General features: G+C 39.7%; 1 protein-coding gene across 2 annotated transcripts; it reads left to right on the forward strand.

Moving 5' to 3' along the window:
* The first annotated feature begins 35 nt into the window (after positions 1 to 35).
* On the forward strand, positions 36 to 13,912 carry LOC104330795 (programmed cell death 1 ligand 2). 2 transcript variants are annotated; one of them, XM_075411106.1, is made up of 7 exons: positions 36 to 166; positions 6,577 to 6,645; positions 7,964 to 8,326; positions 9,419 to 9,703; positions 10,267 to 10,407; positions 11,171 to 11,212; positions 13,506 to 13,912. In XM_075411106.1, the coding sequence occupies exons 2-7, from the start codon at positions 6,591 to 6,593 to the stop codon at positions 13,586 to 13,588; spliced, it is 969 nt and encodes a 322-aa protein (XP_075267221.1). In that variant the 5' UTR covers positions 36 to 166; positions 6,577 to 6,590; the 3' UTR covers positions 13,589 to 13,912. The 2 variants fall into 2 exon arrangements, with proteins under 2 accessions (XP_075267221.1, XP_075267222.1); XM_075411107.1 differs by lacking the exon at positions 10,267 to 10,407.
* Positions 13,913 to 14,579: the final 667 nt, after the last annotated feature.

Here is a 14,579-nt window from a genome sequence, read left to right on the forward strand (position 1 = left end):
AATAAGATCAGCCTACAGCTGTGCTATCAGTGCATGTTTTAAACTGATCATGAGTGTTGGATAGTTTCTGCTATCATGCAGATAGGATAGAGCTACTTTGTAAAACTTAAGAAATCATAGCTGTTACATGAACCCGATTCTTCCAATGACTGCATAAAGAGCTGATGTGAGTATAACGCTGCTAAATGCAAACCTGTATTTACTGTATTTCTGACCGATGGACTGCAGATTTTTTTTTTCCTCTATTCTTAAGATTTGCTTAAATGATGTTTATTTTCAAATGATTGGTAGGGAGTGGACTCTGAGTCTGACCCAGAGATTGGAGTCAGACTAAAATACAGTCCATATAATTTCAAAGCCTGGGGAATAGTTTTGGGAGTTGAACCTGTCTTGCAGCTCAATCTTTTGTTACAGGCAAAGGCAGCAGAGTAGTGCTAGTGAGTCTTTTCAGCTTATGCACTGGGCTGTTTCTGTTTATAAATCTTTCATTCTGAATTTCAGGGAAGAGCTGTAGGGAGAAAAAAAAATCTGTATATATTTGTATCTGTATGTTCCTGCTTACTTTCTTCTGGTTGTTATTAAACCCTTACGGGCCGATGGTAGGTTGCTTTGATTGAACAGCAAGTCTGGGGACCTTCACCTTCTGCATTCCCAGGAGAAGCATGGACTAGAAAAAGGAGAATTTCTTATGCTTCTCTGAAAAGTCTTTCTGTAGAAGCTGGATATGAAAGAAAATTTGCAGTGTATCACACCGAAGTGTTAGCCTGTATTGTGCAGTGCTGCCGCTAAGAGCTGAAAGGCATGATGTGATCTCTAGAATACACAGCTGCATTTTAAATATAGTTAATGACATTTTCTGTAAAAAAATTTCAAGCTAATCTTATCCAACATTATCTGAACATCTATGGCAAAAAAAGGTATTTATTTGAGGGTGTGTTAAAATTATTGCATTTGGTGTTCAACAAAACATGTGACTGAAAAAGATACAACAGGTGACCCTTCAACAATGCAGGGAAAGTGAAAATTCACAGCAAGGGTGAGCAAAGAAGGAAGTGAGAAATGATATTGCTTCACCTGAAAGCTGAAGTGAGATGGAGAGCAGAGTGAAATTATGCAAATAGGCTGTCACAGGTGATGTGAACATCAGATCCAAAGCAATGGACCCAACAGTATACTGACTGCATGGTGAGGTAGACAACAAGGGACTGCAATAAGGGTGCAAGAGCAGAGGAATGACAGGTGAGAGGGTGTGTGGGTAAGGTGGATTGGAGAGAATGAGGGCAGAAGACTGTACACACTGAGACAGGCCTGAGAAAAGGACTTTGAGCAAATGTTAATATGCGTTGCTATTTTTTTTATGAAATCCCTGAAATGGAAACAAAGTACCTTCTTTCTGACAATGAGGTATAGAACAGATGTAGTTTGTATGAGGATCTAATGCTGCTTGTTCTGTGTTTTCTTAACTTTATTAAACCTTTTTTTTTTTAACTGGATCCTTCACTGAAAGCAAGATCAGTTTAGTTACTTAATGAGGAGGCTGAATAGGTTGTGTCTTTCTGCACAGGTGAGAGTATTGGGAGGAAGCTTTTGGAACCGCAAGATGCACAGAAGGCAAAGCAGTTTGAGTAACACAGAAAGACAAAGAACGCAAACAGTGATTGGGACCCTGCAATCTTTTGCAGAGTACATATGTGTATGATAAAGTAGCGTGTTTTCCAACAAAATGAGCACACAACTCAGTTTCTTGCAGGAAGATCTGAACGACATGAGGACAAACTAGCTTAGGCATGAGAAGCAGAACAGTCACATTAGCCTGGCATTGCTCTGATGCTTTATTTCAGCCAAAAGTAGCAAGCACAATTCCATGTTAACACAGCTTGATTGCTTCTGATGAGTTTGTCTTTCCAGGCATTGTGTTGTGCTTTGTGCAGGCATCACCTTTGCAGTACAAAAATGCAAAGGCTGTAGAAGGAGAGGGAATAGGAAAAGGGTGATCTGAGCTGATCTCTGTAACGTTATAGAGTATGTCAGCCGCAGAACAAAAATATTGAATGTAAGAATGAACAGATCAATAGCAAGATTGCTGTTTCAGATCTATTGCAAAGCCCATCAGCTCAGGATTCCTCACCAGTCTTTCAGACCACCTGCAATACCTTGTTTGCTGACGTGCACTTGGCAGTTCATGTGGAGGTGGACACAGGCCATCTGGCCAGCCTGGTGATGTCACTGTCCTCCCAGCTCCCAGCTGTGGAATGCAATGTCCCCATTTTCCTCCAGGAACTTTGTAAGAACACCTCTGTTACACCTGCTAAAACTGAACATGATCACATCATAAGCGCTGTCTGTGTGCTAACTTGGTCTGCAGAGAAATATAGTACAACAAAGGTCTGTCTACAATACCTACTTACCTTTAAAAGGACCAAGCACCCTTTTCTTCGTCCTTTAGTCCTTTAATCTCTCAGGCTGAAGGCTGAGCAATTACTGTGAACTTGTATGTATGTTTGACTTCTGCTTTAAATTTGGAGAAGAGCCAGTGTGCTTGGAAGCCTGTTTAGATTTTCCAACAGTTCTGATTATCCTAGTGGAAGGTCTATCCTCTTGGTCTACAAAAGTCTCCTTGCTTACTGCTGCTAAGTGTCATTATGTAAATGCTAAATGTGTTTACTGTTCTTACTCTTCCATTCGCTGGAATACAAATATCTTAATAGCTGAAACGATGTTTCCAGGAAATGGTTATGCATGATTCGTTAGACTATAAGGTCCCTGAATCAGCGACTGTGCCTCTGTGTTCATTTAGTGGACAGCAGAAAGAAGATTCATCCTTCACAGGATCCTTAGTTATTGTTGTGTTGGCAGCAATCATAGAATCATCGAATGGTTTGGGTTGGAAGGGACCTTCAGAGGTCATCTAGTCCAAACCCCATAAGCAGGGACAATCAGAGCAAGGCTACTAACCAAAAGTGGTGCCAGAGGGTCTTGTACTAAGGTCTTGTACTAAGCTGCTCCTTTTATCTGAGAAAAGCACTATGATCTTTCAGATACACAGATGAAAGTAACAGAATTGAATTCACAGTCCACATTTTTCAGATGTGGGTTTCAATCTTTTTTACTAAGGAGTATATTGCAAAATATTACGTGATTTCTGTGTTTCTTTGCTTACAAAGGTTCTTGCAAATTCTTCAATATTTTCAACATTGCGGGAATTGTCACTAACTGAAGTCAAATCAGTCCTAACCTTTCTGACCAGTCTGGTGCCAACTTCCCTCGCCAACTCCTGAGAGCATGCTTATAACACACAGCTCTGTTAGGACAAGCACCTCTTCACTTCTGTTTATAGAACTGAATGAAGTCTATACTTTATGCAGAAAACTGAATAATACGTTGAAAACAATTTTGTGGCCTAGAGCATACAGGTTGTGCAGTTTGAAATGGGAATGTCAACTCTAAATTTTCTGAAGGAACAAGAAACATCTTTCTCACTTCTTACCAGGAGAATTTTTGGCAACCATATAAGATTTTATGTGAACTGGTACATTCGATTGGCCAAAAATTACTTTTTTTGGAGATGAGTGTTATAAACCCTGTCAGTATGTGAGCTGGGGCCAGGACTAAAGTCATGGACATGATCAATGGTATCAAAAGGAGAAAAACTATACACAGTGTCATTTTGACCTTTGATGGAATTTTAGCAATTTATTATCATTGTCCTCTGGATTTCACTCTGTGTTCACTAGGAAAAGTTATCAGAATATGGTCCTTTTGGCCCAAAGAGAGTCAAGTATGGGTTTCAATTTAGTACTTTCAGTAAAATAGAAAAGCTGTATAAAAAGAGAAGATTATATTATTCCCTTTTTCCGTTCATATTGTCATGTCTTTGCTTTCATTGTTCCCATTCAAATTTTTAGTCTTGGGTCCTACATCCGCATTGGAACTATTGCAACTCATAAAAAGCCGTGATGAGTTTTAGATGTCTGATGCTATGGTTTTCATCACCTCAACCTTCAAAGGTTTATTCAGCTTGATTTTCATAATCACACATCACTGTGTGAAAGCTTGCTTTTTCTTCTGCAGGTTGGTCTGGGAAATTCATTTACTGACAGGATCCGAATTGCTGTTGAAATGTCATGCGACTTCCTCATGTTCTCAGATGTGGATTTCAATTCCTGCCTTTGCTGCCAGAGCCACTAAGTGATGATTTCTATGGTGCAGTGTTCCTTTGTTATATCCCTACGAAGCTGTAACAGACAGCTGATACATATGCTTTAGAAATGGCCTTTTTGCTTAAGGAAAAAAACAGACAGTGCTGTGCACAGACATGTTAGAATTGTTGTGTGTACAGACTACTGCATAGCAGGGCATGGGGTATGTTTTACAAAAGACAGGGAGAAAATGAGGGCTGTTCTCTAACAGCATGAATGGTTGGTACTGCAAGCTCAGAAGAAATCACTTTCCAGATGCTGGTGCAGACCTTCTTTATGGAAATGCGTCAGGATGCCTGGCAGAGCCACATGATTAAGCTGCATGGGTAGATTGCACTAGGGATGCGTGACAGGTTGATGTCCACTACTAAGATGATGGAAATCAAGAAGGATAACTTCTAACACAGAGCGTTGCTGATAGATCCTTGATCCTTCTAACACAAATCCTTGCTGAACCACACAAGCGTTCCATGACTCTGCTTTCAGTATCACAAGAAAAATGCTTCCCTGTTTGGGTTCTTCTACTTATTTATGGTATGTGTCATGTTCTTCTCACACTAATCCATCTGGTCAGGCAAGATTTACTCTTATTTGGTATTTAATAATTACGATTACTATCTGCTGTGGCTTTGATTATGTATCCCCTTATTTTTTTCTATCCTTTTACTCTCCGTAATACATATATTTTAAAAAGTCCCATCCCCTGCATTATGCAAGATACATGCTCTGCATTCCCAATGTAGCCTGAGCTATAAAAACAGAGCAGATCACCTCAAATGTCCCACAAGGCTAATCCAAGGATCTAAACATTGACGTGAAATACTGTTTCATTTCTTCGTGCAGTTTTTTCCTCTATGTCTACCTGATTCTAGGTAGGCTGTGAGGAGAAGTGAGCACAGCAGGAGACTGAGGACGTAGTATTTCCTCGTAGTATTAACTGTGAAACACTGTGGTGGCTACATAATGAGTGAAATTTAACCTGGCTGTCATGGAAGTACAAGTTCTTTGTTTCTGTATCCAAGAAATGGAGATGCTGATGCTGATATTGTTTATTAGCTCCTTTCTCACACAGCTAATATAATTATGATTAATCAGACATTAAGGAGTGGCATCTCAGTCCTCTGATAAAGGTAATTAGCTGTCATTTACATGTAATAAATCTGCTTACTGTAGTTTGCATATCCAGCTTTATGTTGACCTAAGGTCACCTTTAGCTGTGATATAAAAAAATCAAGGTCTAAATTCCCAGGAAAGGTCCTCTAATTTTGGCTGCTAACTTCAGTGAAGCTTGAGCCTGACTTTCTGAAATGCTGAGAGCTCAAAGGTACAAGCAACCAGAAAAATGCAGCACCTGAGAAAACCAGAGCCAGAATGTTTCAAGCTGAGCCACAAATCAATGGGGAAGTAAAATTAAAAACCCTCTCCAGTAAGTCTAGCTCTGGGGAAGTCTAAAATTGCTCCTTCTGTTCTTTACTTCCTTATGCTTATTTCTGGAAGTCCTTCAATAATTTTTCAGATTAAACTACATGTTAGCATGCTTTATTCAAAGTAACTCTTCCTTCTTATCTCATTGGTTTTGTTATAAATGTTGATCTGCATATAAAAGTACAAACAATAGTTTACCTGTTACTGGAACAGGAAGATACTCACTCTCAAACTGGACTTTCTCCTCTTGCATTATTTCAGAGCTGTTGCTTTACAGCCAGTAGTACAAGATACTTTGTACATCAGGCCTTGCCACATACAAAGTGAAAAAATTAGCAGCACAAAGTCTTAAAATCTATTCCATTCTGAAGCAAACTTTAATTTATCCACCCCAAGATTTCCAGTGCCCCACACTGAGTTCCAGATATCTGCTGGTCTTGAGGTTAAAGAACTCAGGCAAAAAATATCCTCAAAAAAGACTGCAAAGCAGAGTTAAAAGAAAATCAGGGTTAGCGATCTTGTAAACTAGAGAAGTGGTAGTGCAGGCAGTTAAAAATGTTCGCTTGTGCATGTTTATGCAGCTCTCCTACATGGGACAAGCCAACTGCAATTGATTTTTATTGGGTGGAGTTGCAATGTGAAGTTATTTTACAAGCACTGCCCTGTCAGGCTATTTAAGACTGCCTGCAAGCTACAGGTCCCGAAAGCCTCACAAGTGAAGTTGTGGAAATGTTTTCTTTCCCTTTACTGCCACAGGTCAGAAGTTCATATTCCGTGTCTATGCATGGGTTGTTTTAATCAGGGATTTCCTTCTTTCTAGTGGTAGTCTAGTGTTTGGTTTTATTTTTGCTGATTTTTAGCTGCGGTGGTCTTTGAAGGCTAGCATGGCTCTAATCCGTCTCAGCAGAAGGCAGTTGTTGCAAGTTCTGATGCAATCCTACTTTTGTTTCAGATCCACCTGAGAACATGTTCCAGACCCTCACAATCCTGTTGCTGGAAACGCAGCTCTGCGTGGTTTCAGGTGAGAGAGAAACTGCCTTTCAATTCCACCAGCAGAACCAATGCAGCAGACACCGCTGTGTCCTCAGCACACGGGCTCCAGCACCCCTGGCAATGTTTGCATCAACAGCCAGCCACGTCTGGAGCCTCCGCTTTGGAACATCTGACAGGAGGCACCGTGTACTAATTGAGCAGAGGACAGCTGTCTGTCGCTTTCCACAGTCAGGTTGCTTTAAAGCATAGTGTCTTGGCAGCGGAGGTGTCAGCATTAGCAGGCCAGGCCATGAGAGGGAGGATGACCAAGGCAGCCTGAGCCAACTGTAAATTAAACAGCCTCAGTGTGAGGCAGCATGAAGTCAAGCCACGGGTATTCCCCTGTCCGCGCCTGTGACAGGAGCGGCTTGGCAAAGACCTGGAAGGGGCTTGGCACTTTTTCATATTATTTTTTCCCTCTTTGTGGTTGAATTAAAGTGAACAAATAAACATTGCTAAGAGGAATTGAAGCTTTCCATGTAAGTATTTCACAAACACATGAAATAAAAGGAATGCATAAACAGTTGCATGAAGTTCTCTATTGAATATCACTATCAATATTTGCAAGCACTTAAATCTACCAATATATGGTACATCCAATACAGAAAGTAGTAACAAGGTATATTGAATGGTGTATGATAAATAACTCTCCTTTATCCAGACACTTTAAAATGGTAAAATATTCATAACAATATGAATATCAGATTTGGTGAATGGCTAAGATGATTATTGTGATATAGTTTCCGTAATACTGTTGCAGACATCTGAGAAGATGCACAGGATCAAATGATATTCACATGGTGCCAGGCTCGTGGAAGCCTGTAATTGCTACACAGCAATTCTTCCAAGTTACATGTGCTTATCCAGTGCAACTCTGTTTGGTTCACAGGAGTTACACCGGATTTTCTCTTTGCAAAGGATAATGAAATTAGTTTTATGATTTCCACAACCAACTGTTGCTTTTACTAGAATCCTAGGACGTATAAGATGCAATCACAGTTTCACAAAAGTGTTCTCTGTGTTGTCACTGACTCAGTCTTGAGTTATTTCTAAAATGTGACAAAAAACCTTGCTCATTTTGTCCTCATCTTTCAGACTCTGTAATCAATAGAGAAAACAGATGATTTGCTATAAATACTACTAACATGGTGAAAAAGTTAGTGTGAATAGGGACAGAAAATGCTTAAAAATTTTAGTCAAACCAGTAGCAATATGCCTGACTACATGACAGCTTTTTGCCGAAGTTTAAACAAAACCAGAACACGTTTTAACACAACAAATGAAACTGTTTTGTTTTCCTGCCGTAGCTTTATTTACCGTTGAAGTTCCTCAACAGCTATATGTCGTGGAGTACGGCAGCAATGTGACCATGGAATGCAGGTTCCCTGTGAACGGCTCGTTAAACCTAGGACTCCTGACTGTTGTTTGGGAGCAAAAAAGGCAGGGCCAGCCAAAACCCAAAGAGGTGTACACACTCCGCAACGGGAAGGCAATCCCTTTGTCCCAGCATCACGACTACACAGGAAGAGCAGCACTTCTGCACAGCGAACTGAAACTGGGACGAGCTATCCTTCAGATCACCAGTGCGAAGATCACAGATGCGGGATCATACCTTTGTCTCATTGACTACCAGGGCGTGGACTACAAGTACATTACTTTGGAAGTAAAAGGTTAGTGGCTGAATTGAGCATAAGTGTATATATATATTCATTGAGATGCTTCTATAAATTCCTAGAGGCTTGCATAAATTGATTAACTGGGAGGAATTTGTTGCTAATCCTCTCACCAAGACCCTGTGCTCAGCCCCGGCTGAACCAAAGCAGTTGTCTTAGTGCTGGTTACTCTGTGATTCAACGGCCAGCTGAGCTTCCCTAGGAGCAGCCTGTGCCAGAGAGGGAGAGCGACTGCTCCCCACCCCCCATCCTTCATCCCTCCTCCTTCTTCCCACGGCCTCTTCTCCAGTGTGCCATCATCTGCCTCTCAATTGACCCTCTGCCCTGTTGGGCCACCTCTGGCCATTCCCAAAACTTCCTCAGAGATGCTTTAATTTACTCACGAGCCCTGCTGCTACTACCCGAGTGGCCGGGAACTCCCTGAGTGACTGCAGCTCCCAGAGCAAGGACATGTGATTTTTCTGTGTTCATCAAAGCCAAATGGACATTAGTAATAAAGGCATAGGTTACTGGATAGCATGACAGACCAGTCCCTTACAAGGCCTCTGGTGTTTCCCACTGTGTACGTGTGATACAAGGCAGCATTCATTTCCCACCCAGGCATTTAAATAATGAACTTTGTCAACTGCAAAAATAGATACAGCCATTTTTAAGAACCATATTTGTTCCTCTGAACTGTCCTCACAGAAATTATAAGTTAATTTTGTTCTAGTCTGATGAAAATATCACACTTGTTTATAAGCTGAGGTAAAACAAACATTAAAACCAGTCTTTTTCTTGATGTGACATCTTCAGAAAGTGAAAATAGAGTCCCGTGAGACCTCACTTGTTTCCTCTGTATTAATAAAGCATAAATTCAGTGTGAACTGCTGCCTTGTGTAAAGTAGCAGAGTAAGATCTGTCACCATAAGCGTGAGAAGGATTGAATAACGAATATTGAATTGTTGTACAAAACATCCTTCATAATTTCGAATAAGTGTACCTCAGACACAGCCATAGACAAAACATGGCATTAAAGGGAAGGAGGGAAAGTGAAGTGGGATTATAGCTATTGTTGCACAAAGTAATTCCACTCAACTTCTTATGCAGCATCCTACAAGCGAATAAACACGCAAGTAATGAGAAAACCAGGTGAAGACAAGTTTGTTTTCATCTGCCAATCAGAAGGATTTCCTCTGGCAGAGGTTTTCTGGCAAAACGAGAAGAACTTCAATCTTAGTGGATCTACAAATACCACCTATACACTGACTGCAGATGGCCTCTACAATGTCACCAGCATCCTGACGTTCAAACCAAATATGAGTGAGAACTACAGCTGCGTGTTCTGGAATAAAGAACTGAATGGAGAAACTTCAGCTCACATTTCCACTTCAGGTTTGTATCACCTTGAACTTGTGGAAGACAGAGAGTGTTTGTACATATGCTGTGTCCTATGAACCGTCACTGGAATATGGTTCTAGAAAACAGGGTAATATTGATGCTCTTGGAAAAGAAACGAGTCAGTATTTTCTATGCCCTTGAAGCCTCAGCTAGCTCACACTCCAACAAACCTGTCTGTCATTTTTCTGTATATTTTAATTTTAGGGTAGGTCCCATTAGGCTGACAGTACAGAGGAAATTCTCTAAGTGGCATGGTGGGTGTCTACTCTGATCTAGACTCCTAATTAGTTGTTCTTCAAATGGGATACAGATAAATTGCAGCCGTGCTCACTCAAGTGCCATACAAATATGCAATTTGACTAATTTTTTTTAAAGCTTCTTATAGTAACTTTGCAGAATTAAGTATTCATAAAGCGAATACAAGACACTACATCGATAAATTTTAAGAATCTTTTTCAGAGTCCATGCAAGACTTTGGAGAATCAGAACCGATAACTTCATAAACTATGCCTGTTTTTTTAAGTTATAAATCTACTTTCTTTTCATATTTTTGACAGCTTTAATGAGTACACAGTATAGTGGACAAAAATCCCTGATCTTTTTTATCATCCCCACGTGTGTGATGGTAGCTGTCCTTCTCTCTGCACTAATAATCTTTCAAAAGAGAAAATCATTCAAGAATGGGCAACCCGAAAAAGGTACATTTTACTTCAGATAGTGGATCTTTTCACTTACTCTTTATTTTTCTTGTGAACGACCTTTTGGAAATTCTAGTAACTCTAGGCACACTTGTGTGACTTTGGTCACACTCTATTTCTAGATGCACTCTGTTCTAAAATTAGATCTTGGATCATTTGAGTTGGGGTTTATTTTCCTCACCTTGTTACTTATGTGAACAAGGTATATGGGATGATACATTTTTTTATCTGGCCAGCCACTAATCTGTAAAGAACACAAACAATTTTGGCTTGGGTAAGGAGGGCTGTAAAAAAAACACAGTTTGAATGGTGTTTTTCTTTGTGGCTACAAAGGCACTATAGCTACAGCATATGACACAGAACTTTTATTTTCAATGTCCATTAAGGCTGTATAACTAAAACAGTATGCTGTACTGCACTATTACAAATAGCATTTCTTTCCTCATTTGCAAGTGCAAATAGTGGAAAAGTAATAAAGCAAAAAGGCTATTATTCTAGTCTTTTCTTGCATATGCATAGACTCCAGTAAACTCAGACAAATGTATTTATGGTCATGAAATAAAAGTCTTGCTATTGAGGACTTCAGAATTTTATGCAAAATTTGTAAAAGAAAAGAAGCTTAGAGAAGTCTATATATTTGATATAAGTTAATAATAAACTTAAATATGCTTAAAACTCAGTTTAAAATGACACAATTTTTTTTAATTGTGTTGTTTCTTTCAAATTTAGAAATGAAAAAATTTGTATTTGTTTACTTTGACAGACAAGAAAAGAAAACTGAACGCTAACCTGAAAGATGAGAACAGTAAGTCACAGGGTTTTCTGTATTTACGTTTACAGCTTTTTCTTTCTTACAGCTAAAACCTTTATAAATCTGTAGATGGCAACTTCAATAATTTTCTGTCAACCTGGAGTTAGTTTTGAATTTAATTCAGCTTTTCTTCAGTTTTCTAGAAATGCAGTGTCTAACATTATGACAAATAGCTTGCATACATAGCTCGGTATACTCTGTATACTAACTGCAGTTTTAGTAGCCTCAGCTGAGTAGGATACACACAGAATGCTGGTAGTTTTGGAAGGCATCAAGATTTTTGTGGTAATAGTCTGTTATACTTTTGGATCAGGCCACAGGTTTGAACAACAAATAAAATGATACCTCTCTTATCTGGAATATGAGATCACCCACTGAACTAATTCTCATCTTATGTGACTTTCCTAGACATCCAGGAATTTTTCCATTGCAGAGGGAATGTAATGCCTAAAAAGTATCAGGATGCATACAACTGTCCTGAACTAAAATTGAAACGAAAAAAAGAAACCAGCATAGAAAACTATGAAGCAATATAATAAGAAAGCTCCTAAAATACCTACTTATATAAATCAGTTTTTTTACCTATAAATTAAAGTCTGATAGGTCAATGTATTGTCAGGAGAGAGACTGTGGCCAGCATTAGGTAGAGTGGTATTGGGTTCAGCTGCAATTCCTTGGTGTCCAAGCAGACCCTAATGCAGCCTGTTGAGGCCAGCCTCAAGGCTGCCTGATGTGCTCCAGGAATATGAATGATTCTCCCCCAAGGAGCAAAACCGAAGCAAAACTGTGATGCAGCTGACTGAGTGGCCTGAAGAAACAATACACAGCAGTTTCTGGACACATAGTCAGATGTGATGGAGCCCTGGAACAGGTTGCCCATGGAGGCTGTGGATTCTCCTTCTCTGGAGATGTTCAAGACCCGCCTGGACAAGGTCCTGTGCAGCCTGCTCTAGGTGACCCTGCTTCGGCAGGGGGGTTGCACCAGATGACCCACAGAGGTCCCTTCCAACCCCGAACACTCTGTGATTCTGTGATTTGGGCTTTTTCAAGGACAGGATTTACTTGAGAAGCCACCTGTGTTTCTCACCGCTAAAAAAAAAACACATCAAGAAATCACCAGCTTAAAAAATAACTTCTGCAGGTGAAAAGAAAAGTAGGGATTGGATGGAGAGGGCATGAATTCACTGATTCCCATATCACCTCAGATTGTAGTACTTGCATCTTACCGGTAGCTGTCCAACCCACTGCCATTGGCAGATATTACAGTCAAAATGACACTTTCAGAAGAACACTTTCACCTTTCAGAAATTAGCACATGCTGTAATCCAAGGCCCTTTCTTATTTTTCACATGATGGTGTGAAACTGCAGTGGAATTATGCCACATGCAAATAAACAAAAGCTTAAAGGCAGGCAGCAATCTGGAGGCCAGTCTTGGTGCGCGTCTGGACATAATTCCAGTGCATGTTGTCTGAGTACAGTGTGGCTGCTCGTGGCTTTTTGTATTACTGTTCTAAAATTCTTTCGCTTTGTAGGCCCCAGCCTCCTCTGTGCACTTACTGCAATGAACAAATTAAAGGAGAGGTAGCTGCTTTTTGTGGTTTTGTTTTACTTCTTCATTTTAATGACCGAAAATCTTTGTGCAACATGCAGTAAGTCATATGACAAACATTTATATTTCTCAGCATCATATATTTTTAAGAAACACTGGAAAGAACCTTTTTTCCATGATGAGTAGGTAGTTGAAGCATAAAAGCCACAGATACTTTACCAGAGAGCCTTGGAAATGACCCACATGGCCCTGGTTACAGGAACAAGGATTGTTCATGTTGTCATTTTAGCTTACAGCTCAAGCTGTGTCAGCACTGAAGATGTAGGACATTTGACCTCATCACTGAAGTCCCAGTTCCGCAAACTTTTTTATTCAGATGCACAGATTTTACTGATAAGCATTCCCATGAATTCTGTCTAGCTAGATTTCAGTTTTGTTATTTCATTTACATGGCTGACAGTCCGTGATAGCTTTGATGTAACAGAAAATTCAGAGTTTGGACCACAGAGAAGAGAGAGAGAGAGAATTCTTCCCTCTGAAAAGATTGCAACAGGAAGTCTTCGTAATGAATTGCAGCTTTAAAGAGCCATTGTAGCTTCCACACAGCCCAGAAGAGCTTGCACGCAATTAAGACAGAGTTTTCACTCTTTACCACTCAGTTGTTAAAATCAGGCTATTTATTTGCTTAAATTACTGCAGATTTCTAAAATTATACTATTGCATTTTCTTTCTTTAAGGAGATGATTTTAACTCTCAGACTGAGACTTTGTATATGTCAACTGTCACAGCTTCAAGAGACAGTGGGAATGTGGGTCTGTGAAAACTCATCACCTCACATGCCGTAATTTGCACTTTTTGTATCTGTTTTTGGGGACTTCAAAGGAAAGTTACAGCACTTTAGCTTTGGGATGAACAATGAACTCATGGGGATTTATTGGCACTGCAGCAATGCAAAGCTATGCCTCTTCAGATATCGCATCTTGAAGTTACTGAGAATTATGCTGTCATGAAATGTGGTTTACCATTGTGAAGAGGTTATGTGAGTGCCTTTGGTACACTTTACTTTTGGACTTACTGTTGCTCAAGGAATTTTTGTTTAAGAATGCCTTTATTAACTGTTCCAGTCTCAGGAATGGTGCTTGGATTCCAGCATCATATGGGAATTTGAATAAAAGTTGTACATGCTATCTTTTGTCTGAACAGTAATCTTTCAGGTGGAGACATCATGCCAGTATCTCATTTCCAAACTTTCCAAAACATTAAACTGGAAATCACCACAAGTACCCACCAGTATTGCAATATACGGAAGATATTTCATGTCACAAAAGCAATGAGAGGTTGAAGTTAAATCAAAGGACAAGACAAAAAAAAAGTCCCAACACCAACAGTAAATCAACACTACGTCGTAAAAAAAAATCTTAATGCACAGTTTATGTAAAATCCCATAAGTAAGTCAGGTAAAAAAACCATGAACTGCAATGCTATGCTACATGACAGTAAGAAGTTTTACGTTTGAACAGATTACTCAACAGAATTTTCTTTAGGAGGAATTTGGAAGCAAAAGTGAAAATGAAGCTCAGCCAGACTTCTTCACTGATTGTTTTTAAACAGTAATTTTAACTTTTCTCAGAGTACAAGATGAGTCTTTTCCATGCCAGGCAGTTGCCCATTTTACTTCCTATTACTGGAATGCCTAAAAATTCTTCTTTCAACTCCAAACATGCTGCATGCTGGGCGTAGCTTCTACAGTGCCAGTTTTGAAAAAAACACCCAAGAGGAAACAACTCTGCATCTTAGATAGTCATCAGATA

This window comes from Opisthocomus hoazin, chromosome Z (genome assembly GCF_030867145.1).
Source record: "Opisthocomus hoazin isolate bOpiHoa1 chromosome Z, bOpiHoa1.hap1, whole genome shotgun sequence".
Classification (NCBI taxonomy): Eukaryota; Metazoa; Chordata; class Aves; order Opisthocomiformes; family Opisthocomidae; genus Opisthocomus; species Opisthocomus hoazin.

What these genes read in the sequence shown, in the direction of transcription:
- LOC104330795 (XM_075411106.1), top strand. Translation starts at nt 6,591, where the DNA reads ATGTTCCAGACCCTCACAATCCTGTTGCTGGAAACGCAGCTCTGCGTG. An exon ending in CATTACTTTGGAAGTAAAAG is followed by an intron (nt 8,327 to 9,418) that starts GTTAGTGGCTGA and finishes CTTCTTATGCAG; the next exon opens with CATCCTACAAGCGAATAAAC. An exon ending in TAACCTGAAAGATGAGAACA is followed by an intron (nt 11,213 to 13,505) that starts GTAAGTCACAGG and finishes TCTTTCTTTAAG; the next exon opens with GAGATGATTTTAACTCTCAG.